The 26,652-nt window shown below is 36.8% G+C and overlaps 1 protein-coding gene across 2 annotated transcripts in view; it reads left to right on the top strand.

Annotated features, from left to right (window-relative positions):
• LOC122681144 (transient receptor potential cation channel subfamily C member 4 associated protein) overlaps positions 1-26,652 on the top strand; it is a 68,359-nt gene that overhangs the window by 1,640 nt on the left and 40,067 nt on the right. For both annotated transcript variants that reach the window (XM_043882870.1, XM_043882869.1), the window contains exons 2-5: positions 12,066-12,194; positions 14,532-14,648; positions 22,939-22,996; positions 24,997-25,052. In XM_043882870.1, the coding sequence (XP_043738805.1) occupies positions 12,066-12,194; positions 14,532-14,648; positions 22,939-22,996; positions 24,997-25,052 (360 nt within the window). The remainder of the gene's footprint in view (positions 1-12,065; positions 12,195-14,531; positions 14,649-22,938; positions 22,997-24,996; positions 25,053-26,652) is intronic.

Genomic DNA, 26,652 nt, shown 5'->3' with positions numbered 1-26,652 from the left:
AAAGGGAACTCAACTCACCTTTATTGAGTACATACTTTGGATCAAGCATTGTGCAAGTTATACAGTGTCTTTATTTCATTCTCAAGTCTTTTTTTTTTTTTTTTTTTCATTCTCAAGTCTTTTGAATCAAGTGCCAGGACTCATCTCTTAACACCAATGAAGAAACTGAGGCTCAGAAAGATTAGGTAATTTGCTCCTAAGCACTCTTCTTGATAATCTTCGAGAGCAATAGAGAGCCACCAAAGTTCTTTAACTTAATGAATGAAAGAAAATTAAGTTCTTCACATTTAATTTGTACCCAATGCTGGATGACTTGGAATGGAAGGAGACTGGAGAAACTCATCGGATAGAAGGTGCTGGAATGTTCTTGAGCCCCATTTATAGTCTGTGGTAATAATTGATTACCACATTAATTACCACCAGTAGTATGGTAATCAAGTTGTATACAGACAAGTGTGGGAGCTATTTCAGAGGTTAAGACGGAGGTTCCTTTCCAAAACTATAGTGAGGTGGGGATCTTCATGTTTCCAATGTGTCCCTTCTTAGTAACTTTCTTTGATCTCTTCCTTGCTCCACTGTTTTTCCTCCCCCACATTGCAGAGTAAATTATTTCCTCATGACACAGTGAGTATATTCTCTTATGGCCTGTGGAATACTTGGAAAGACCAGGTTAAAATTTTCTTCTTTGCGTTTTAAACACATGAGGTAAAGTTTACCATCTTATTCATTTTTAAGTGTGCGGTCAGTAAGGATTCACACTGTTGTGAAGCAGATCTCCAGAACTTTTTCATCTTGTAAATCTGAAACTTGAGCCATTAAACTACTCTTTTCCCCTTCTCATAGCCCCTGGTAACCACCGTTCTACTACTTTCTGTTTCCATGAATTTGATTACTTTAAATACCTCACGTAAGTGGAATCATGCTTTGTTTGTCTTTTTGTGCCTGGCTTATTTAACTTAATACAACGTCTTCAAGGTTCATCCGTGTTGTAGTATGTAACAGGAATTACTTGGGAAAAACCAGATTTTGAAGTAAGATGGACCTGTATTGAACCCTAGTTCTGTCATTATTGCTAGATTATATTATATAACCTCTCTTAACCTCAGTTTCATTATTTCTAAAATGGCAATGCTGTTGGGGGAGGAGTAAGTAGAATAATATATCTAAAAAGCTTGCCCAGTGTATGGCATATAGTAGATGCTCAGTAAATAGTTGTCATCAGCTCATAGATCTGAGACTGGGCCTCTTGAAAGACTGTGTTTTATTTTTTTATGTGTCTGCAGAGCCTGAAACAGCACCAGTTGTTTGACCCTCAGGACTAAGGAAATTTTTTGATTTGAAATGCTGTATATGAGAGCTTTGTCTTTCTCAGTGCTGTCTCTTTGTATATCCCACACAGTCCCATGGCTTTAAAGAGTTCTAGAGTCAGATTACTTAGATTTGAATTCCAGCTCTGGTACATACTTGCTGTGTGTCTTTGAACAAGTAGTTTAATCTCTTTTTGCCTCAGTTTCTTCATTTATAAAATAGAGATAATCATGGGCTCTAGCTTGGTAAGGCTGTGGTAAGCACCAAGAGCATTTATACATGTAAAGCACTTAAAATGGTGTCTAAAATATAGTGGGCACGCTATAAAGATTAGCAAGTATTGTTTTTAGCAAAACTATATTCTGATAGATCCTAAATCTGTATGTCCATCCTGGTTTCCCCCTTTAGTTCCAGTTGGATACATCCAAATACTTTCTCAGCATCTCCACACAGACATCTAATAGGCACCTCGAAAACTTAATATGGCAAATACAGCCCACAAACCTGATCTTCCTCAAGTCCCAAATGGAACTTGAGAGGAGCCTGGGCGAAGACTCCGGGCTGAATGATTTAAAATGGGCCTATCCTACTTGGATTTTAGTGTGCCTTATTTTCATCTCTCCCTTTCAGTTTGTCCTCTGTCAAGGTAATAAAATATGCTGGTATAATGCTTTAGTGTTTACAGAGCCTGTCCAGATTTATCAGCACATTTGATCCCTAAAACATATCAGATCTTACAATCTCTTGCCTAAAACCCTCTAGTGGCATCCCATGGCAGTTGGTATCAAATTCAGGTTCCTTCCCTGGGGTGCACAGGACCCTGCATGGTCAGTGGGAATTGCAGGAAAGGGATAGACTAGGCAAGCCAACTCAACAGGTCATGACCCACCACACCTAGAGATACCACTTCAGTTTGGAGATCTGATGACAGGCTGGGTTATGGCATCCTGTTCTGTTTCCCAAATTCCATTCATCACTTCCTTCATGATTATTGGTATATCTAAATTCTACTTGAGTGTTATTTGCTTCATATGTATCTTTTTAGATTGACCCCTCTTTTTAAAAAAAATTGTTTTTTCAGTTGGCACTGCCTCTTTCAGCCTCGTTCTAAGCATTAACATTTGAAATCTTGAGGTTCAAATCAAATACTGTCTTCTTTGCCTGTCAAGGATAATTTGATATTGAAACTCCCCCGGTAGGATAAATTCTTTTAATTAAAAATATGGATAATATTTAAACAGGTTTTTATATTCACAAACCTTAAAATTCACTTTTAATTATATTAAAACATAACAGATTCCATTAAAGTGGATGAAAGCATTCATTGGTTAATATTATCAGAATAATCTAACAATGTCTTTTATCTTCATTAATTAAAGGTATTTAATCTTAATTAATCTTTAATAAGGCTATTTACTTGCATTTAATTTATTTCGAGGCATTTGATATCTTACACTTAGAACTAAACAAATAAAATACACATTTTATGTTTATGGAATTTAACATTTAATTATTTAAAAAGAAAAGCACTAAAGACAAAAATAAGTCAATAAAAACTGTAAATGTCTGGACGTGTCACATTTACTAAATAGGTTGACAGCTTAGGCAGGATGATGTAAGAGATTATCACTCCTATAAACTGTCAAACCACAAGTACTCCAAGAGAAAAAACCCATACAACACCTGCCAAAAATTCAGCTTTGAAGATGCCTGGATGGTGGCTCTTTTCATCATACTACTCAGATGTTCACAAGGAAAACAAAATCCATATGATTATTTTTAAATGAGAGTAAATGCCTTGTAAGACAAACTGGTAGTAGTAAAAGAAATTCCATGTGAAGTTGAATATTTTGAATATGATTTGGAGAATCTCTGGGTATCATGAACCTTGTAAAAAATAACAGCAGTGCCCCCATTTTTCACCCCAAGTTCCACCCCCTGCCAGGCAGTCACTGTCCACACTGGCTGTTTTCTTTTGCAGGTGAAGAGTCCAGGAAACAGGAAAGCCAATATTCTAAATGACATAAGGCTAATACTTGACTGTACAGTTTTAAAGAGTTCTCTTCCTCTCTTCTCTTCCTTTTGTAGAGGATTAGGGTTTAATTCACAGCACCCTGTGCCACACATTTGGTCTCCGTGATTCTCCTAATGTGGTTATGTCAGTTTTGGCCATTGGTATTTTCATTATGATGATAGTGATAAGATACAATTGTTTACGGCAGAGCCATATGTATGCAACAATTATATTCTATGTAATGTGTTTTTCTTAGTTAAAAGCTGCCCTTTCTTCCCCTACTTTTTCATTTGAGACCTGTGTATAGTAGAATTCACCCTTTCAGTGTATAGTTCTATAAGTTTTGACAAACACATACAGTTGTGTGACCACCACTGTAGTTAAGATTCAGAAAGTTCCCCTGTAGTAGTTGGTCCCTTCCCCACCACCATCCCTTGGCAACTGCTCATCTGTTGTCTATCCTATTATACTGTTTTACTGACTGTCACAGAAATGGAATCATTCCATATATAGACTTTTGAGTCTGACTTATTTCACTATAATCATCCTTATAAAATTTGCTTTACTTTTTGTTACAATTTACTACCAAATTCTAAAGCTCCTACTTTTTTCTTTTAAAAAGAAATTCTTCTTGGAACCCTCTGGCCCGCTTCAGCTTGGATTAGTTACTTGCTAGAGTAGCTGAATTTTGGGGGTTTCCCTTCACCAAATTCAGGACATTTTATTTCTTTTTCTCGTATTTTGGAGCTCTGTTTTCTGAATCCTGTGTTCCTTTTTCTTGGAGTACATTCTCTAGTAGCCACCTAAGAAAGCATACTTTCTTTTAAGCTTGTATGTCTGAAAATGTCTTTTTTTCCTTGTACTTGAGTATTTAGTTCAGCTGGGTATATAATTCTAACTTAGAAGTTATTTTCCCTTTAAGTTTTAATGACATATTATTCCATTATCTTTAAGCATTTGGTGTAACTGTCTAAAGGTTCTGTTGTCATTCTCCGTCCTTTGTGCATGACCTATATTCCCACTCCTTACCTCCTAAGAGCTTTTAGGGTCGTCTCTCTTTCTGGTCTTCTGTAATTTTAGCTGTAATATGCATTGATGAAAGTCTTCTTATTCATTGTGGGTACACTTTGGTAAATGTACATTAAAATGTGTAACAACTATAATGAAGTCATGTCTATCACCTGACTAAGCCCTCTGCAAAATGATTGCACTAAGTGTTCTCTTAGGATCTTCCTATTTTTAAAAGACATTTTCTCTCCTTTGAAGTTTGGGCTATGATTGCTTTGGAGAACTTCATGGAATAAGTGAGATGTGAGTTGGTTCTGAAGAATGCGTAGACTTTTAACAGTAGCATAGATATTTCTCAGGAACACCATTCAGAAAGTCCTCATAACTGGCCATTAGAAGACAGAACAGAAAGTGAAGTGCTCCTGTGGGAAATCGGTGGGACATAAGTTTAGATATTTGGGATTAAGGTGGGGAACGTAACTAACATTTATTGAACGTCCACAGTGTGCCATTGTGCATATAGTTGGCTTTTTTTTTTTAAGTTTATTGTTAAATATTTGACCTTTAAAAAGCTGTCATAAGCAATACCAGTGTATTATCACAGTAAACATGTACCCATGGCCAAATTTGAGAAGTTATTAATATATTTAATGCCCCTTTCATGTCAGTCCCTCTCTGCCGGAGGTAACATTTGTTTTGAGGAAGTAACATATACACATGTACAAAAGGGAGAAAAGTAAGTCTGCCTTACAGATGGCCTACTACCGCCTCTACTGTCAGCCTCCAGTTCTACTCCCAGATGCAACTCTGGTTATTGATTTCTTGTGGATCCCTCTGTCTAAGCTTAGTAAACAAATATGTCTCTCTATTCTTCCTTACACAAGTGATACTGTACTATACATACTATTGTGTAGTATGTATACATACTAGCTTCTAGCACATACATGTGCTGCTAGCTTTTTTCACTTAAAAATGTATTTTAGAGATCCTTCCATAATCAGTACATAAGATTATTTTATTTTAGGCATTTATAAAACTTTCTGTGTTGAAATGCACAAATAAAAATGCACAAAGATAAATGAACAGCTCAAAATTATCTGCTATGTAGCAAATACAGCATTACCTCTGTACTCCTTATTAACCTCTCTCTCTGCCCTTCTTCCCCTCAAATGAAATCACTAGTCTAACTTCTAACTTTGCATTTAGTCATACTAGTTTTTATACTTCATACAGATAGCATCAGGGCTTCCCAGGTGGCACAGTGGTAGAGACTCTGCCTGCCAATCCAAGAGATGCAGGATCAATCCATGGGTTGGGAAGATTTCCTGGTGGAGGAAATGGCAACCCACTCTAGTATTCTTGCCTGGAAAATCCCATGGACAGAAGAGCCTGGTAGGCTATAGTCCATGAGGTCGCAAAGAGTTGGACACGCCTGAGCACACACATGCATACATACATCCATACATAGAATCAAACGGTATGTACTAAGTCTGCCTTCTGCCTTTTTTCAGTCCACATTGTGAGATTCATCCGTGATGACAGGTAAAGCTGTAGTTCATTCATTTTCATTGCTATATAATATTAAACCACAGTTAATTTGTTGTAATTTTGATGAGTATTTGGGATCTTTCCTGTTTTTGGCGGTTTTGAATAATGTTTATGTGAACATTCTTGTACTTGTCTCTTGAAGCGTATCTGTGCAATTTCTTTGGGGTGTACTCTTAGACGTAGAGTTGCTAGGTTATAGGGTATACATGGGTTTAGCATCAGCAGCTAAACAGTTTCCCAGATGGTTGTACTAATTTACAGTCCCACCAGCAGTGTATGCGAGCGAGTTCCTATTCCATGTTCTGACTAACCTGTGGGGTTGCCAGTCTTTTTAGTTTTAGTCATTCTAGTGTGTGAGAAGTGGCATCTCATGATTTCAGTGTGTTTCCCTCATGACTAGTGAAGTTAAGCATCTTTTCAGGAGTTTATTGGCCATTTGGACTTTCTGTCTTGTGGATTACCTGTCTAAATCTTTTACATATTTTTCTGGTGGGGTTTTTCATTTAAAATAAATTTTTATTTGAAGTTCTTTTTGTTTGCTGGATATGAGCCCTTTGTAGTTATATTTGGCAGATATCTTCTCTTATTTGGTGGCTTGCCTTTCTAGTCTCTCAAAAGATCTTTTGATAAACAGAAGTGCTTAATTTTAATGCCACTGTTTTCCCTTATGGTTAGTGCTTTTTGTATTCTGTTTACTGAATCTTTACCTACTCTAAGGTCATGAAGATACTCTGCTTATCTTCTAGAAGCTTTACTGTTTTGCCTTTGCCATTGAAATATATATTCTGCTTGGAATTTATTTTTGGGTGTGGTGTGAGCTTTTCATAGAGATATCAAGTTGACTAGTTATTTATTGAAAAGTCTTTTTTGCCCCTCCAGTGCTCTGTAGTGTTTGTTTCCACATCTGTTTCATGTCTGTTCTGTTCCTCTGTCTGATTTGTCCATTTACCCTTGTGCTAATATCACATTGTCTTATTTTCTGTAATTTTATGTGCTGATTTTGTTCATAGAATATTGAATCAGAAGAGCAGCTTCTCCTACTTTTCTTCAAGAATTCCTTGGCTTTTCTTGGTCCTTTGCCATTTCCATATACATTTTTGAGTGAGTGTGTACATTTTTACAACAGAATTTTGATTGGGATTGCTTTCAGTCTGTTCAATGCAGCACACTCATTCTCTCCTTCCCTTACATCTCTTTTTCTCTGATTTAATCTTCCTTAATCTCTCTTGATGATATTTTATAGTTTTCTATGTAGTGGTCTTTGTTAGATTCATTCCTTGGCATTTGACGTGATTTGATGGTATCGTAAATAGCATTTTTAAAATCACGTTTTCTAACTGTAGCTGAAATATAAAAACAAGATTGGTTTGTGTATTGCTGCAGCATTTATATTGCCCTTGTATTTTAATACTTTAGATTATTTTGGATTGTGTATGTGTACAGTCATCTGCAAGTATATCTGCAAATGAAGCTTTTATTTTATCCCTTCCTATCTTACATCTTTTTTTTTCTTACCTAACTGCTGTTTGGGATGCTCCTGCACAGTGAATTGAAGTGGCATGTTACTGATCTAAGAGGTAGAGCCTTCAACATTTAACCATTAAGTATGATGTTTGTTGAATATTTTCCAATAAGAGTATCTGTAGATACTCTTATTAGTTCATTTCTTTTCTGAGTTTCTGTGTTGAATTCTATCAAAATGCTTTTTCTGCATTGAGATGTTAATATAATTGTTCTCCTTTGTGTTATTAATATGATGAATTACACTGAGTAAACTTTTCAAATATTGAACCAAATCTGAATTTCTCCTTCAGAACTTCATCCTTTTTATAGATTGCTAAATTTGATTCCTAATTTTCTTATTAGGATTTTTTTCCTTCTGTGTTTATGAATGAGAATGGCCTATAATTTTCCTTTCACCAGGTTTTGGTATAAGTTTATCCTGGCCACTAGTCATAGTTTTAGTTGGACCCACAAATTTTGATCTGTAGTATTTTCATTGTCATGTATTTCAGAATATTTTCAAATTTCTCCTTGGATTTCTTCTTTGACCTATGCATTTTTAAGAGGTATATTTTTAAATTTATGAACATCAGGGTTTTATAATCTTTCTGTTACAGGTTTTAGGCTGATTGCACTGCAGTCAGAGAATATAGTTTGTGTTTTGATTCATTTAGATATGTATTGAAATTTGCTCCATGGCCCACCAACTGGGCATTTTGTAAATGTTCTGTGTACTTGCAAAGAATGTAGAGAGTGGCTGTTAAATGTAGTGTCCGTTTCTGCAGTGAAGCCGTCTGGAATTTTCGTCAGTTCAGTTCAGTCGCTCAGTTGTGGCCGACTCTTTGGGACCTCATGGACTGCAGCACACCAGGCCTCCCTGTCCATCACCAACTCCTGGAGTTTACTCAGATTCATGTCCGTTGAGTCAGTGATGCCGTCCAGCCATCTCATCAATATGGAGAATATTGCCATATTAGAAATATTAAGTCTTCCAGTCTCTGAGCTTGAATGGCTTTCCATTTATTTAGGCATTCTTTACTTCTTTAATTTCTTTCAGTGATGTTTTGTGTTTCATTGTACAGATCTTATATTTTGTTAAATTTATTCATAAGTATTCTTTTTGATGCTGTTACAAATGGGATTGTTTTCTTATTTTCACTTTTGGATTGTTGATTGCAGATGCGTAGAAATTCAGGTGATTTTTGTATATTGAAACCTTTTTGTATCCTGAAACCTTGCCAAGCTCATTTATTAGCTCTAAGTCTGTGTGTTGGTCTCCTTTGAAAAAAATGTCTGTTTAGGTCTTATGCCTGTTTTTAAATTGGATTGTTTACTATTTTTTCCTCTATTTTTTCTGTTGAAGTATAGTTGATTTATAATGTTATGCTAATTTGTGCTAATTAGTTTTTTGTAGTTTTGATTTGAGTTGTGTGAGCTGTTTATATATTTTAGATATTAATCCCTTATTAGTTACATCATTTGCAAATATTTTCTATAATTCAGTAGGTTCTGCCTTTTCATTTTGTTGATGGCTTCCTTTGCTGTGCAAAGGCTTTTAAGTTTAATCAGGTCCCACTTGTTTTTGTTTCTTTTGCCTGAGGAGGCAGATACAGAAAACATACTGCTGTGATTTATGTCAGTGTTCTGCCTCTCTTCTCTTCTAAGAGTTTTTTGGTTTCTGGTCTTACATTTAGGTCTTCAATCTATTTTGAGTTTATTTTTTATATTGTGTGAAAAAATGTTCAAATTTCTTTTTTAAAAAATTTATTTAATTGAAGTATAGTTGATTTACAATGTTGTGTTATACATTTCATTGTTTTACATATAGCTGTACAGTTTTCCCAACACTGCTTATTAAAGAGGCTGTCTTTTCACTGTTTTTTTTGTTTTTGTTTTTTTTTAATATTTATTCATTTATTTGGCTGCACCAGGTCTTAGTTGCAGCATGTGGGATCTAGTTCCCTGACCAGGGATCAAACCTGGGCCCCCTGCATTGGGAGCTCAGAGTCTTAACCACTGGGCCAGCAGGGAAGTTCCTGTCTTTTCACTATTGTATATTCTTGTTGGTTTTGTTGTAAATTAATTGACCATAAGTGGTGGATTTATTTCTGGTCTTTCTGTTTTGTTCCATTGATCTATGTGTCTGCATCCATGTGCCAGTACTGTGCAGTTTTGGTTCCTGTAGTTCTGTAGTATAGTCTGAATCAGGGAGCGTGATACCACCAGCTTTGTTCTTTTTTTTTTTCAGGATGGTTGTGGCAGTTCTGGATCTTTTGTGGTTCCATATACATTTTAGGAATTTGTTCTAGTTCTGTGAAAAATGCCATGGATATTTTGATAGGGATTGCATTAAATCTGTAGATTGCTTTGAGGGTGTGGATGTTTTAACTAGTCTTCTAATACAAGACACAGGATATCTTTCCATTTCTATGTATCATCCTTAATTACTTCATTGTTTTACAGTTTTCAGAGTTTTACAGTTTCAGGAGGTTTTCACCTCCTTGATTAAGTTTATTTCTAGGTATTCTTTTAATGTCTTTGGTTTTGGTATCAGGGTAATACTAGCCTCATAGAATGAGTTGAGAAGTGTTCCTTCTTCTGTTTTTGGAAGAATTTATGAAGTATTTGCCGATTTCTCTTTAAATGTTCAATAGAGTTTACTAGTGAAGCATCTGAACTTGGGCTTCTCTTTATGGGTTGCTTCCTTCCTTCATCCCTCCCTCTTTTTCCTCCTTTTGTATTAAATCACTAATTTGATCTCTTTAATTGTTGTAGGTATATCACATTTTCTGTTTCTTCTTAAGTTAGTTTCTGTTATTTGTGTCCTTCTGAGAATTTATATGTTTCATCTAATTTATGTAAGTTTGTTGGCATACAGTTGCTCCTAGTATTTCCATGTAATCCTTTTTATCTCCTTAAAATTGGTAGTTGTTTCCTCTTTCATTCCTGAATATATAGTAATTTGAGTCAATGTAAGTTAGTCAGTGTAACTATTTTCAATATTGTTGGTCTTTTCAAAGAACCAAATTTGATTTTGTTGATTTTTTTTTTCTGTTATTTTTCTTTTCTCTCTATCACTTATTTTTGCAAGGATCTTTTTAATTTCCTCATGCTTGCTTTGGGTTGGGTTTACTCCATTTCCCCCCTAGTTTCTCATGATAGAAGATAAGATAATCTGAGATTGCTCTCCTTTTTAATATAAATGTTTATAGCTATAAACTTGTAAGCACTGCTTTTGCTGAGTCCCATGAAACCATTGTAGTTTTCTGTCTTTATCCTTTCAAGGAAGGGAAAGGTGTTTTTGTTTTGTTTTGCTTTTTTTCATTGTTTTGGGTTTTGCCTTAATTTGAGTTTGCTTGAAGAGTATAACATTTCTGATAATCATTTAGACCTACAGAAATGGTAATTTCCTACGGCTCACCCTAATACAAATACTCAGAAACATTTCATTATCTTTCGTGACCCTTGAATTATTTTATGTTTACAATCTAAGAAAACGAGCTCAGGAAGAGTAATGGGACTTGTCCAAGATCAGAGTACTGATGTGCATCAGGATAGGCCAAGCTGTTGCTGAAGACCTGCACGTCCTTTGTAAGCTGCAGTGAGCTTTTGATCTAATTGAGGGACAAGTCTACATGAAAATAATTCACTCCTGGCACCGATAATGCCATATCCCCAAAATAGACACTGCCATGATTAATGAACCTGTCATTAGACTAGGCTATTGCTCATGCCTTCCAACACTTACTGAGTCCCTGCTCTGTGCCTGGCGCTCTTTGCGAGAAAGAAGGTTTGCATAATAAACACAGCCTGGCACCTACTCTCTAGTGGGGCGGGGGTGGGTGGTGGTTAGGGCAAATGAACGAGTAATTATGATACAGGATGATCAATGTTAGATAAGGTCCCAGACCCTCTTAGAAAGGAGAGAGAGGAAGTCCTATCAAGGAAATTTTCTGTTTTTTTGACTTGCATTTTGAAGGAGAAAGAACTTTCTAGGTAGAAAAGACAGGGAGCAGGGAAGGAGCTTTCCAGGTAGAAAAGACATCCAAAAATGTTCTGTGGCATAGAGTTCACCCTTGAACAACACAGGGGCTTAGTGCTGACGCTTCACAGTCAAAATTCTTGTATAACTTAAGAATCGGCCCTCTGTACCCACAGTTTCCCTGCACCTGCGGATTCAACCAGACATGGATTGTGTAGTACTGTAGTATTTACTATTGAAAAAGATTTCTCATGTAAGTGGACTCATGCAGTTCAAACCTGTATATATGTGTGTGTAAATTATTACCCCTCTTGCTCCCAACTTAGGTTTATTTTCTCCCCACACAGGTGGCATACCTATATACAGGTACACTAGAGCCATGTACAGGGGAGGAACACGTGCAAAGATGCATAGAGAGAGAACACATACATTTGGAGCCTAGCGTGTGCATTGGGCAAAGAAGAAGTTAAGAGAGGACAGCAGGTCATAGAATAGGAAGGGGGTGTATCATAAACAAGGAGCTGGACTTTGACCTTACAGGCTGTCGGGGAACTTTTGAAGGTTTCTAGAAAGACCTTTGACTTACTTGTCCTGGGTGGGATTGGGAGCCAGCTGCTCTCTTTTGCTGTGTGTGCTAGTGGTTCTTTCCTCACCAGTAATAGTTTCCTCTTTTTTTTTTTTTTTTTCCCTTTGGACTTACAGTTCACTGAAACTTTTTTGATGGAACGGGACAAACAGTCCAAATGGAGTGGAATTCCGCAGCTGCTCCTTAAGCTGTATGCGACCAGCCACCTCCACAGTGACTTTGTTGAATGCCAGAACATCCTCAAGGTAACTGTTGGGGGCGTTGGAGGGGCTGCATTCGGGGCCTGCAGGTGATACTAGACATCTGGGTTATTCCCCTTCTTCAGTCTGCTTTTTAAAATAGCCTGTATTGAGTAAGCTGTAGAAAATTTGGGAAGTTAAGAAAAAGCACAAAGAAGAAAATAAAAATCACCTATAATCCCATCACCCAGAGATAATCACCATTAAGTTCCTGGTGTATATACTTCTGGGTTTTATTCACACTTGTTTTGTCCTAGTACTTGCCTAATTAAGCAGGCCTTGCTCTGGGATTGGGATACATTCTTTTTCAATGGGATTTAAAAGATCCCATTTTGGTGAGACTTCAAGGAAGTGGCCTTGTGGTTGTTGATAAGTATGACTGGCATCTGAAGGTGAAGGGACTTGGAAAGAGTGCAGAGACATCCAGGGCAGTTGTTCTCAATCTAAAGTGTGTATCAGAGTCATGTGGAAGCCTTGTTAACGGTGGGCCCTGCCAGTAGAATTTCTGATTTAGTAGGTCAAACTTCATATTGGGAAAGCAGGTCCAACTTTGAATTTAGATTACTGGCTCTAATGTAGCTAAAATCTATGCAAGTTATATTTGATCATAATAAAATATGTTTTTCAGATGTGAAGTTCTGTTTATTATCTTACATAAATCATTTTTTAAATACTAATAGGGCCAAATAAGTTTAATCTTTACCTTTCAGAAGAGATGTTTTATCTACACAACTTTTTTTGTAAATTGAAGATTATTCCCAAATAAAACTTTATAAAAAGATGTTTGTGTTCTTGATTTTCTCACAGTTTGATTTAGGATAGAAATAATTATAGTGTCTTATGCTTGCTTGAAAACATTTTGTGAAGAATTATACATTATTTCATTTGATTCCTGCAAAATCTCTGAGATATGAGGTAGATGAAAGAGGGAAATTAATCTCTGTGAGTGCTTGCTATCATTATTTCTTTATGCATTCAATGAAATTTACCATGGACCAGGCATATTTAATTTTTATGATAAAACTCTGTGAGATGGGTGGTATTAGTGGATTAGTCCAAAATACTTTGATTGCATGTAACAGTAACCCACCCAGATTAGCTAAAAAGATTCTTTATTGTGTCACATCTTCAGAAAGTGCAGATGTGAATTCAGGGGCCAAATAGAGTTAGGCAGTCTGTTTCTTTTCTTGACATCTGTGTGTGGCCTCGTATTCTTTCACAGAAGTAGGGCTGTTACCTGAAGAAGAGGAAAGGAGATACAGAGCAGGAAAATCCAGATGTCTTCTCCATTTCCTTTCTCAGTTGAGAAAACAGACTCAGCATAATCCACCCACCATCATATGGTTATCATTATGATGAGCCCAGATTTGTCCTACTCCTGAAACCAGCTTCCATTGTACTGTGTTGCCAGCAGAATTACATTATAGTTTTATAAATGAGAGAAATGAAACCCAGAGGAAGTAGTTCTCCCACTAATTATGTGACCTTGTACAACTTTGTAATTTTTGTTTTTTAACCTGTACAATGGGTCAAACTATACTCACTTCATTGAATTATTTTAAGGATTAAATGTACTTAAGTATAGAAATCCGGTGCTTGTCATGTAATAGGTTATCTGTAAGAGAGAGTTCTGCTTTTTCTTAATGAGTGGTACTTGGACCAACATCAACATCACTTGGGTACTTATGATAAATGCACATTCTCAGGCTCCAGCCCAGACCTATTAAATCAGAAACTGCAGGTGGGACCCAGCAGTCTGGGTTTTAACATGTCCTTCAGATGATTGGATGCTCACCACTGTGTGAGAACTGCTGCTCTAATCCGGTGTGTCCCATCCTCCCTTGAGGTTCCTGAGAAGAGAGCATAATGAGCAGGAGTGTATTCTTCCTGCTCTTTCTCCTGTTTGACCCACAATAGGTATGCTTTCTTTTGTAAGCACAGACTCAGGAGCCAGACATCCTAGGTTTAAGTCCTGACTCTATCACATACCCTATTTGACATTGACAACTTCTTTGTGTCTTAGTTTCCTTATCTGTAAAATTGGGCCAATACATTACTGTTACATCACAGAGTTGTGAGGATTAAAAGAGGTAACATATGAAGAACCATGCCTGGTACATAATAAGCATTTAATAAGTTAGCTTCTACTATGATTACAACAACTTTTATCATATCAGCTTTTCTGTAAGTTGGCTTTTTTTTTTTTTTTTTTTTTTTGTTCATTGTGGAGGCTGTCTTTGGCCTCATGGGAATTCAATTTGTGACTAAAATGCAAACTGTTCTTTTGGTGTCTGGTTTGTGTTGGATACTAAAACTCAATGTCTCGGTATCCCTTTTCACTAGGAAATTTCTCCTCTTCTCTCCATGGAGGCTATGGCATTTGTTACTGAAGAGAGGAAACTTACCCAAGAAACCACTTATCCAAATACTTATATTTTTGACTTGTTTGGAGGTGTTGATGTAAGTCATTGTTTATTATTACTACTGCTAATTTAATGGCTTGGGAACTTTTGAAATGGGAACTAGGAAGCGTTTTAGAATTTATAGCTAGCATTTCAGAATTTTCTCCTTTAGAAGCTCCATGGGATTCACCTGTGTTGAAGTACCATAGTTTTTACATTGAAAGAGTTTATTTATGTGAATTGATAATAATATCAACTTTTTTAAGGCACAGAGTTAATGTTTCCTAGTTCAGCTGTGATTACTAGTTTTTTTTTTTTTGTCCTTCCAGAGATGTAATATATATATATATGTGTGTGTGTGTGTAAATAGTTACCCTGACTGTCCCCACCTTAGGATTATATTCTCCCCATATAGAAGTAGCATATCATATATAGGTACCTTGCTTGCTTTTTTCGTGTAATTCTGTAACTTGGAGGTAGATTCATTTTAGTACGTGTAAATCTGCCTCATTATTATTAACAGCTATATAGTATTCCCTGGTATGATTTTACCATTATTTACCCAGGCCTTAGTTGATGGACATTTAGCTTTCTCAGCACCGTTCCTATAACAAACAAGGTTGCAGTAAGTTTTTTGTACATGTGTGTACTGTATACTTTTAGGATCAAAGCATATGTCTTTTATTGTTTATAAACTTACCAATTTATGTACCTAAAAGACTTTATCAACTAACATCCCCAGTAACAAAGAAGAAGAGTGTCTTTTTATCCACTCCATCACCAACACAGTGTGTTTATGTGTATTTTTATGGACTTTGTTATCGAGGTATAACCTGCATACAGTGAAGTATGTCAGTAACTACGAGAGGATAAATTCACCTTTGCCAAACCACAAAATAGAACATTACCAACACATAGTAGCCTCTTTCACTAAACAGTATGTTTTACGTATTTTAAATATTTGCTAAGCAGATATGAGAGAAATGATATTTCTTCATAGTTTTTTAAAATTTTATTGAGATATAGTTCACATCATATAATTTAATTATATGTTAGATTATTGAGATATAGTTATTATTAGAAGTTAGATTATTGAGATATAGTTCACATCACCCATTTAAAGTGTACAATTCAGTAGTTTTTAGTGTATTTGTCGATATGTGAAACCACCACCACAGTCACTCTAGAACATTTTTATCACCCAGAAAAGAAACTCCATATGTTTAAGCTATCACTCTCGCACTCCTCCAACCACCAGCCCCATCATAGGCAACTGTTACTCCACTTTGTCTTTATAGATAACCTTGTCTTGGACATTTCATATGAACAGAGTCACATAATATGTGATCTTTTGTTGTTGGTGTGTTTCACTTGGTTTAATGTTTTCAAGGTTCATCCCCATTATATCGTGAATGTTTCAGCACTTTTTTCTATTTTATGGTTGAATAATACTCTACTGTGTGAATATACCACATTTTGTATGTTCATTCGTCAGTGGACACTTGGGCTATTTCTACCTTTTGACTATTACAAATAATGCTGCTCTTAACATTTGTGTACAAGTTTGTGTGTGGAAATACCTTTTCATTAATCTTGGGTATATACCTAAAAGTGGGATAGATGGATCATATAGTAGCTCTTGTATTTAATTCTTTGAGGATTTGTCAGACTGTTTTCCAAAGCAGCCACACCATTTTACATACCCACCAGCAATGCACAAGGGTTCTAATTTTTCGACATCCTCTTCAGCACTGGCTATTCTCTCTGCTTTTGATTACAGCCATCCTACTGAGTGTGAAGTGTTACTTCATTGTGGTTTTGACCTGCATTTTCCTGTTGCCTAATGCTATTGAACATTATTTTATGTGCTTCTAGGTCATTTTTTTGTCTTCTTTGGAAAATATTGTTATTATGAATTCTAAGAATATGAGTTATGAATTATGCATAGTTTTAAAATTTTATATCTTTCTATGAGTGGAATTGAATATCTTTTCATGTGTTTATAAGTAATTCCTTTTTTTTTTTTTTCCTATTTATTAAGCCCTTCTCTTATTGATTTTTGTGTTAGTTCAGGCTGCTATAGCAATATTCACAGATTGAGTGGTTTATGAACAACAGATTTATTTCTCAAAGTTCTAGAGGCTGGGAAGTCCAGGATCATGGCACTGGCAGATTTGGTGTCTCGTGAAGATCCTCTTCTGGGTTGCAAACTGCCAGCTTCTCCTGTGTCCACACATGATGAAGGGGCTAGGGAATCTCTCTGGAACCTCGTTCATAAGGTGTAATACCATTCATGGGTGCTCTGCCCTCATAACCTAATCACCACCCAAAGGCCCCACCTCCTAATGGCATCACATTGGGCATTAGGATTTAGCATGACTTTCAGGAGACACTAACGTGCAGATTATAGTAACTTGTAAGTACTCAGTTTTTAAAGATCCTTTGTCATAAGTGTTCTATTTTTTTCCCCTAGTTTAAATATTGAATTTTGACTTTGTTTATGGTACGTTTTAATGTGGAACTTTTTAGGTTTACTAAAAAGTAAAAGTTGTTTACTTTTTAGGTTGTCAAACTGATCAGTCTTTCCTTCCATGGGTTCAGAGTTTTTCTTTTCCCGTTGTTGAATTGTAAACTATGTCTTTATTTCCATCTAATATTTCAAAGTTTTTATCATGTATGATTAATTTTTGCACCACTTGAAATTCATTTTGATGTAATGAGTGAGGGTACTGGAATCCTGCTTCTTTTTTCTCAGATATCTGTCCTTTCCCCTGTCCCTGGGAACATGAGGGAGGCTTTCAGGGTGTTGTGGTTGTGTTGATCTGGGTGTTGATTGTGTTGGAATGAGATTCACTTTGTGAAAACTGGAGCTGTGTGTTTACAATTTATACTGTTAGCTCTGTTAGGTTGTTCAGTTCAGTTCAGTCACTCAGTCGGTTCCGACTCTTTGCGACCCCATGGACTGCAGCACACCAGGCCTCCCTGTCCATTACCAGCTCCCGGAGTTTACTCAAACTCATGTCCATTGAGTCGGTGATGCCATCCAACCATCTCATCCTCTGTCGTTCCCTTCTCCTCCCACCTTCAATCTTTCCCAGCATCAGGGTCTTTTCAAATGAGTCAGTTCTTCACATCAGGTGACTAAAGTATTGGAATTTCAACTTCAACTTCAGTCCTTCCAATGAATATTCAGTCCTGATTTCCTTTAGGATGGACTGGTTGGATCTCCTTGCAGTCCAAGGGACTCTCAAGGGTCTTCTGCAACACCACAGTTCAAAAGCATCAATTCTTCAGCACTCAGCTTTCTTCATAGTCCAACTCTCACGTGCATACATGACTACTGGAGAAACCATAGCCTTGACTAGACGGACCTTTGTTGGCAAAGTAATGTCTCTGCTTTTTAATATGCTGTCTAGGTTGGTCATAACTTTGCTTCCAAGGAGCATGCGTCTTTTAATTTCATGGCTGCAGTCACCATCTGCAGTGATTTTGGAGCCCCCCAAAATAAAGTCTGCCACCGTTTCCCCATCTGTTTGCTATGAAGTGATGGGACCGGATATCATGATCTTAGTTTTCTGAATGTTGAGCTTTAAGCCAACTTTTCACTCTCCTCTTTCACTTTCATCAAGAGGCTCTTTAGTTCTTCCTCACTTTCTGCCATAAGGGTGGTGTCACCTGCATATCTGAGGTTATTGATATGTCTCCTGGCAGTCTTGATTCCAGCTTGTGCTTCATCTAGCCCAGCGTTTATCATGATGTATACTGCAGGGTGACAATATACAGCCTTGACGTACTCCTTTTCCTATTTGGAACCAGTCTGTTGTTCCATGTCCAGTTCTAACTGTTGCTTCCTGACCTGCATACAGGTTTCTCAAGAGGCAGTTCAGGTGGTCTGGTATTCCCATCTCTTTCAGAATTTTCCAGTTTATTGTGATCCACACAATCAAAGGCTTTGGCACAGTCAGCAAAGCAGAAATAGATGTTTTTCTGGAACTCTCTTGCTTTTTTGATGATCCAGTGGATGTTGGCAATTTCATCTCTGGTTCCTCTGCCTTTTCTAAAACCAGCTTGAAAATCTGGAGGTTCATGGTTCACGTATTGTTGAAGCCTGACTTGAAGAATTTTGAGCTAAAGAATTTGGAGCAAAGAATTACTTTGCTAGCGTGTGAGATGAGTGCAATTGTGTGGTAGTTTGAACATTCTTTGGCATTGCCTTTCTTTGGAACTGGAATGAAAACTGACCTTTTCCAGTCCTGTGGCCACTGCTGAGTTTTCCAAATTTGCTGGCATATTGAGTGCAGCACTTTCACAGCATCATCTTTCAGGATTTGAAATAGCTCAACTGGAATTCCATCACATCCACTAGCTTCGTTCATAGCAATGCTTCCTAAGGCCCACTTGACTTCACATTCCAGGATGTCTGGTTCTAGGTGAGTGATCAAACCATTGTGATTATCTGGGTTGTGAAGATCTTTTTTGTACAGTTCTTCTGTGTATTCTTGCCACCTCTTCTTAATATCTTCTGCTTCTGTTAGGTCCCTACCATTTCTGTCCTTTATTGAGCCCATCTTTGCATGAAATGTTCCCTTGGTATCTCTAATTTTCTTGAAGAGATCTCTAGTCTTTCCCATTCTATTGTTTTCTTATTTCTTTGCACGGATCACTGAAGAAGCCTTTCTTATCTCTCCTTGCTATTCTTTGGAACTCTGCATTCAAATGGGTGTATCTTTCCTTTTCTCCTTTGCTTTTCACTTGTCTTCTCTTCTCAGCTATTTGTAAGGCCGCCTTACAAATAGACAGCCATTTTGCTTTTTTGCCTTTCTTTTTCTTGGGGATGGCCTCGATCCCAGTCTCCTGTACAATGTCACGAACCTCCGTCCATAGTTTATCAGGCACTCTGTCTATCAGATCTAGTCCCTTAAATCTATTTCTCACTTCCGCTGTATAATCATAAGGGATTTGATTTAGGTCATACCTGAATGGTCTAGTAGTTTTACCTACTTTCTTCAATTTAAGTCTGAATTTGGCAATAAGGAGTTCATGATCTGAGCCACAGTAAGCTCCTGGTCTTGTTTTTGCTGACTGTATAGAGCTTCTCCATCTTTGGCTGCAAAGAATATTATCAGTCTGATTTCGATATTGGCCATCTGGTGATGTCTATGTGTAGGGTGTTCTCTTGTGTTGTTGGAAGAGGGTGTTTCCTATCATGTTATTACTTCAATTTGAAGAAACATTTCCTTTCCTTAAAGATGCCATTTTCCCCAAAGCAAAAATTGAGTGTTGAACATTTACATTCATAGCATGAGCCATAGACTGTATTCCTTTAACTGTTGCTCAGCATTCCCTCTTCAGCAATGCCAGTGGTCCTGTTGCATTTACTTACTGGCCAGTTTGAAGGGCCTTCACTTCTGAATCGTTCATCAAAGAATTTGCTTAATAGAAACCAGTGTGTTCCTGGGAGGAAAAATAAGATAGGAGTCTTTAGCCTGGCGTCTTATTTGCAGTGGGAACAAGGCTTTTCTGTTGCAGGTACATGTCCCATCTTAGGACATCTTCGGATCATTAGTTCTTGATTTTGTGGAGTTTTTCTTCCCTGCTTTGAGTTAGGTTAGCTTCTCTAAGAATCTCAGTCGGTTTACAGATAGAGGCTTTTGCTTGGATCATTTTGTTCTTCACTAACCATTATTTGGGTGCATTTCTTCTTGCTGAATTCTCTTGTCATCTTGCTTCTAAAAGTATCTTTCAAAGATCTTTTATTTCTTCCTCTGCCAATCCCCAGAAAGGCTCCAAAGTAATTCCCTTTTCAACATGCTGCCTAATGCTTAGCTGAAGTGGAATGGTGGCTAGACCATTCCTCGTCAACTTGAACAAACCCCTAATGGAACTCTGGAAAGTGTATCCTAGAGTTCGTGAAGTTAGACACCTGTGGGATCAAGTAGGCATATAGTGAAACAGGCCCAAAGTAAGATGATCTGCATAAATTAAATGACTGCAGGGACTGAGATGAATTGGGGAGTGCATGCCTGCTTTTATGTGGAAATGACTTCCATTTCTGTTGACCTTTGCCCTCAGGGATGTAGGAAATCTAGATTCTTAAGTAGAATCACAACTTTTCAGAAGATATGAACCACATGAATTATGTCTGTGGGCCAGGTGTAATACATGCTTGGCATTCAAGGACTTTTAATTTGTTCATTGACATAGTACATCATCTATTAGAAGACAGTTTATTTTAAATATAATAATCTATGCAGGATAAGCTCCTCATACTTTGCTGGGATGACTGAAAAGCAGGGCATCTCTTTGAAAAGCTTTTGTGTAATATATCTCAAAATCTTAAAGATCGTTACCGGTTTTGCTCTGTTTGCATTTATGTGAATCTCTTCGGAAGACATAAGTCAAAATGAGATAAAGCTTTGTATACAAAAATGCTTAGTGTGGCATTACATATAATAGTTAAAAATATTCATCAGGAGGAAGGTAGTTTTTGTTTTCCATAAGGTCAGTGGTGATATCGTTGATATTCTCTGTTACTTTCTGTTCTCTGCTAAATTAGTTTCCATTCTAGAATCCTTATTATTTCTTTTCTTTTGCTTGCTTTGGGTTTGGCTTACACCTCTTTTTTCCAGTGAATTGAAGTAAAAGATGAGGCTATTGGTTTGAGATAATTCCTTTTTTTTTCTTTTAAGAGAAATTTTTTGCATTTTTACTGAAGTACAGTTGCTGTACAATGTTCTATAAGTTACAAATGTACAGCATAGTGATTCACAGTTTTTAAAGGTTATGCTCCATTTATAGTTATTATAAAATACTGGCTATCTTCCCCATGTTGTATCATACATTCGTGTAGCCTGTGTTACACTCAGTAGTTTGTACTTCCCCCACCTTTATGTTGCCCTTCCCCACAACTGGTAGCTACTAGTTTGTTCTCTGCATCTGTGAGTTTGCTTCTTTTTTTGCTATAGTCACTATTTTATTTTTTAGATTCCACATACAAGTGATATTCATATAGTATTTGTCTTTCTCTGTTTTATTTCATTTAGCATAATGTCCTCCAAGTCTGTTCATGTCGCTGCAAATGGCAAAATTTCGTTCTTTTTTTATAGATGAGTAGTATTCCTCTGTGTGTGTGTGTGTCTGTGTGTGTCTGTGTGTGTCTGTGTGTGTGTGTGTGTGTTCCATGTGTGCTTTAGTAGAACATGTATTTTGCTCTTGCTGGGCAGAATTTTATAGCTATCTGTTAGAGCTTATTGGTTTATCATATTCAGGTCTTCTATTTGGTGATACCTCATTTTCTATCCATTATTGAAGGTGGAGTATTGTATTGTCCAGCTACTGTTTTTGACATGTCTGTTTCCTTCATGTCAGTTTTTGCATCATGTATTTTGAGACTCTGTTATTAGATGCATATATGTTTATTATTGTTATATCTTTTCCAGTGGATTGACCCTTTTATCATTATAAACTCTTTCTTCGTTTCAACAAAATGGGTTTTTTTTTTTTTCAGAATGAGTTTTTAAATTCATTTTTATTATAAACAGTTTAAACAGTTATGAAGTGAAAGTGTTAGTCACTCAGTCATGTCTGACTCTTTGTAATGTCATGAACTCCCACCAGGCTCCTTTGTCCATGGGACTCTCTAGGCAAGAATACTGGAGTGGGTCAGTATAAGTGTGGCATTATATAAGAATATAATGTGGCAGTATATAAGAATAATGGGGTGCACCATTCCCTTCTCAGGGGATCTTCCTGACTGAGGGATCAGACTTGGGTCTCCCACATTGCAGGCAGATTCTTTACTCTCTGAGCCACCAGGAAAGCCCTTAAACAGTTATATGTTGTATTAAAAGTATGTAAAATGATAAATGAATGCATATCCTCTCCAGCCCCCTATGGAAATCAGTATTAACAGTTTATGGTGTATATTTTGTGATTCTTTTTTATAAACTTGTGTTTATAAAAGAACATAAATATTCTAAAGCAAGAGTTGTCATTGTTATAATGTTCTACAGCTTTTAAAAAATTGAAGCCATATTGGATCCCAGAGGTTAACTAATCTAACATTCTTATCATTTGAAATGAGAGCTGAGACCACAGTGGGACCCTGACTTGCCCAAGTTGACATGGAGAGTAGGTGACTGAGATGTGACTAGAACCCAGGTTTCCTGACTCTTGGTACAGTGCTCATTTCCCTGAACTTCACTGCCTTCTCCCCGTGTTGGGAACGAAAGGGTCTTGCAGTACCATGACAGATATTTGGGCCATGAATTACCACAGCAAAGTTTATTTTATACGTTGTGCTTTGAATTTTGAAGGTTTTATCCTTTTTTTTTTTTTTTTTTAAATAGCTCCTTGTAGAAATTCTTATGAGGCCTACAATCTCTATTCGGGGACAGAAACTAAAAAGTAAGTATACTCGGCAGCCACTGGTGCTCATTTCCTAACCTGCTGTTGTGGTGATCCCCAGGAGTGTCTCTTCTTTCCCTTAACACTGAGGACTTGCCTTACATTCAGCTGTAGAACATTCTCTGCCTAACTGCTCTCTTTATTTTATACTCAGGAGAAAATACAAATCTGGTGCTTTAAAACAAAAAGTGTGAAAACTACTGGACTAAAAGAATTGCATCTTTGTAGTTTCTAACAGTCTTTGGGTTCAGCTTTTATGTTTTCTTTGCAAATTCTTATTTCTCATATCATTAATTGAGAGAGTAAGGAAAAAACTGGCAAGATCATTTATTTTATTTTTTTTAATTATTGTCTTGTTTTTGTTGTTATGAAGTTATTCATGCTCTTTGTAAAAAGTTCCGTTATTACCAGAATGTGAATGGTGAAAAGTCAGAGTGTTAAGGTAGTAGCACATAATTTCTTGAATTGGGTGGTGGGTATGTAGGTATTGTTCTATTATTAGTCTTTATAACTTACACATGTTGCAAATAATATGTTTAGGTAGTCCTTTTATAATTTTTAAAAAATCTGTAAGTACACTTACTTTGACATTAAAAGCCAGAGATCAGTTAACATTTGATGAATGTTTACTACAAACATCAATTTGGTTTTTTTTTAATGAGAAATTTTTCTTCCAAACAAAATCAGCATGACACAGTGTATATAAGGAAGGCCTTGTTTATATGTGCAGTAGCAGTTAAGAGGATTTATACTCATCTTTGATGTCATACCTTTGTATCCTGTCTAAATTGGTTCTTCATGTCCTTGGTCCTCGTAGCAAGTAGCATCTTGTAATTACCTGTTGGTGTACTTATTTATTCTCTGTTCCCCTCTAAATTTATAAGTTCCATGAGGCTTTGTCTTGTTTTTTTCCCTGCTAACCTCTGTATATTCTGTATCTGCTCCAGAGTGGATGCTGAATAAATATTTGATGAATGAGTGAATTCCAATTCCCTTTGAAAATGAAGGTCTAAAAGTACTGAAATACACTGATTTGATGTTCCAGCCTGCTCTGAAGTCATGAAGTAAACCAAAAAGCCCCTTAGGTTGAAAAGTGGTGGTGAGGGATGTAGGACATCTCCATTGTCTCAAGATTATGTCAGTTAGCCCTCTGGTCACTCTAGCTTGGCAGGGCTGGCCACTTGGATTGTGAAGGGAAGTCTAACATTTTAGAGTTTGTGGCAGCATGGGAATGAATGTAAACAGTTTTTAAAAATAAAAAAATGATGCCAAACAAAACACTTTATCTGTGATTCATACTCAGCTGTATTATCTCCTGCTTTTGAGGTCATGAAAATTTATTTTCCTTTTTGTTGTACTCTTCTGTTCCTGCTCACGGAGAGGTAACTAGTTCTTTGTTAGAGTCAGTAGGTTAGGGATTTAAAGCCTTTTATTTAGCACAAATAATAAAACAGAACACTTTGAGTCTGGAGTAAAAATGAATTCCTTGTTTGCTGCTAATAGAATTTTCAACGGAGATTTATAACAACAATTATGGTGCTGATACTTTAGTTTTAGTGGATTCTTATAATTCTGTTTTTGGAAATGTGTTTTAGGGAACCAGTTCAACACAAGCATAAAATTAAGGCTATATGTTACATTATTTATTTCTAGCCTACTTAAATAGCAAAATTTTTTTTAAAAGCTGGATATGATTTTAAGCAAGCTACAAAGGGAACATGGCTTATTAAGTGATAACACCACAACAGGTTAAAATTATGAAGACTGTGGAGCCTAATAAGCATAATAGTATATCAGACCAAAAAGCTGTATACAAATTGGTTAATAGGCTCTGATAGGCATCCTGAAACTCGGATAAATAAGGACTGGAAGGAGGTATGCTGAAAAGAAAAAAATCATTTTGGGATTATGAGGGAATAGTTCTTATGTTCAAAAATTTGATTCTGTTGTACTGTCTTTCCAATGAGAAAAATAACCAGCTGTTCCCCTTTCACTTTCAGTAAGTGATGAAATGTCCAAGGACTGTTTGAGCATCTTGTATAATACCTGTGTCTGTGTAAGTACCCCTGCCACTGGGACCTCATTTATTTCCCTACCACATCTGCAGTGCTTGAGGAAGGGAGATTTGAATGGGGGTGGTAGACATGACAGCTATCTTCACACATTGGAGAATTGGACTTATGGACTCATGTGTGTCTGAGAACCAGAACCAACAGGTAGAAATTGTGGGGTGGCAAAATTTCATAGTAATTGCTAAGAACCATGGCTGATTCAACAGCTACTGAACTCCTCTAGCCCTGGAGGAGTCCAAGCAGAGACTGAACAAATACTTGTTAAATGGATGCAAGCATTGGAAGAGTGTCTATGACCTTTTAGGATTTCTTTAAACTCTACTGTGCCTACTCCTTCATTTTTATTGTTAGAAAACAGAACAAGAACCAGAAGGCCCACCTTGTGTTGAGCAGGACACTCATCTAGGTTGATCACTGAGGGAGAAAAATGGTGACTGGAAGAAGCGGTTTGGTAAAGAGAGCATAGCACTTAGTGCTGGGAGTTTATTCGGGGTTCTGGCTCTTGTCTTCATGCTTATTCATTCTCCCTGTGCTTCAGTTTCATTTCTTAGTAGAGTGTGGCTAGTAATCATACTAATAACACCATAGGGTTATTGTGAGGATTAAATGAAATGATAGATGTGAAAGCACTTTGTAAAGCAATATACAGTGTTAATTTTTGTAAGACACAGTACCTGTCTTTTGGGAGCTTATATGGTAAACTATAAAAAGTGAATCATATACAACAAAAGGAAACAGATGCTGTTGTAGAAGTGAAACCTATATGCAGTGAAAGCACAAAGGAATATTTAATTTCATTTCATTGCTTTCCTCATTCAAAGAAAGATTTCAGGCATCTTGTTAGGAGCATGTAAAATGTACCAGGATCATTAATTTAGAAGCAGGTATCCAGGAATTGGGCTCAACATAAAATCATCTTTACCATGGATGGGGTACAAATTTGGGTTTAAGCTTCTTAGCAACCAACACAAATAGGGGAATATGTTTCAGTGCTTAACACAGTTAAGCATCTATTATAACAGTGTTCTGCAATAGAAATATAACGCAAAACATTCAGGTTCTTTTTATTTTACCTTTAGGAATAATGTGTTTATTAGTTCAGGATTGATATCCTAAGGTAAAAATCAGCATCCAGAAAGATCTTGACAACATACATGATAGACCATTTGAATAAAAAGAATTAAACAGGGATAAGCTTTGGATATAACTATAAACATACAGGAAATAACAACTGAGGTCCTGAGCAAGAGAGGTATGTCTTAGGGACATACAAATGAAAATTAGTTTAGGAGCCTAATCTGTCAGTAAGTTCAGAGTTCAGAAGGATTCATCAAAGACTACTGTCACCAAAAAAGGCTAAAGCAAGCTTAGTCTACTGATCAGTTGAAATAAAATATTTAAAAGGAGTTACGCTCCTGTGTGTGACTCAGCAGTGGTGCCCTGCTTCCGCGGCCGTGCAGCTCTCCTCTGGGGCACTTCTTGCCAGACGTTTCCTCCCTCCTGTTCCCTCGGGCCATCTCTCTGTGGTAGGCCGCGGTCCTGGGGTCCTGGCCCCGGGACTGCTTTCCAGTCCCCACTCTCCAG

Source organism: Cervus elaphus, chromosome 23 (genome assembly GCF_910594005.1).
Source record: "Cervus elaphus chromosome 23, mCerEla1.1, whole genome shotgun sequence".
NCBI classification, from domain to species: domain Eukaryota; kingdom Metazoa; phylum Chordata; class Mammalia; order Artiodactyla; family Cervidae; genus Cervus; species Cervus elaphus.
Note: the sequence above shows the minus strand (reverse complement) of the source record. Positions and strands in the feature narration are given on the sequence as shown.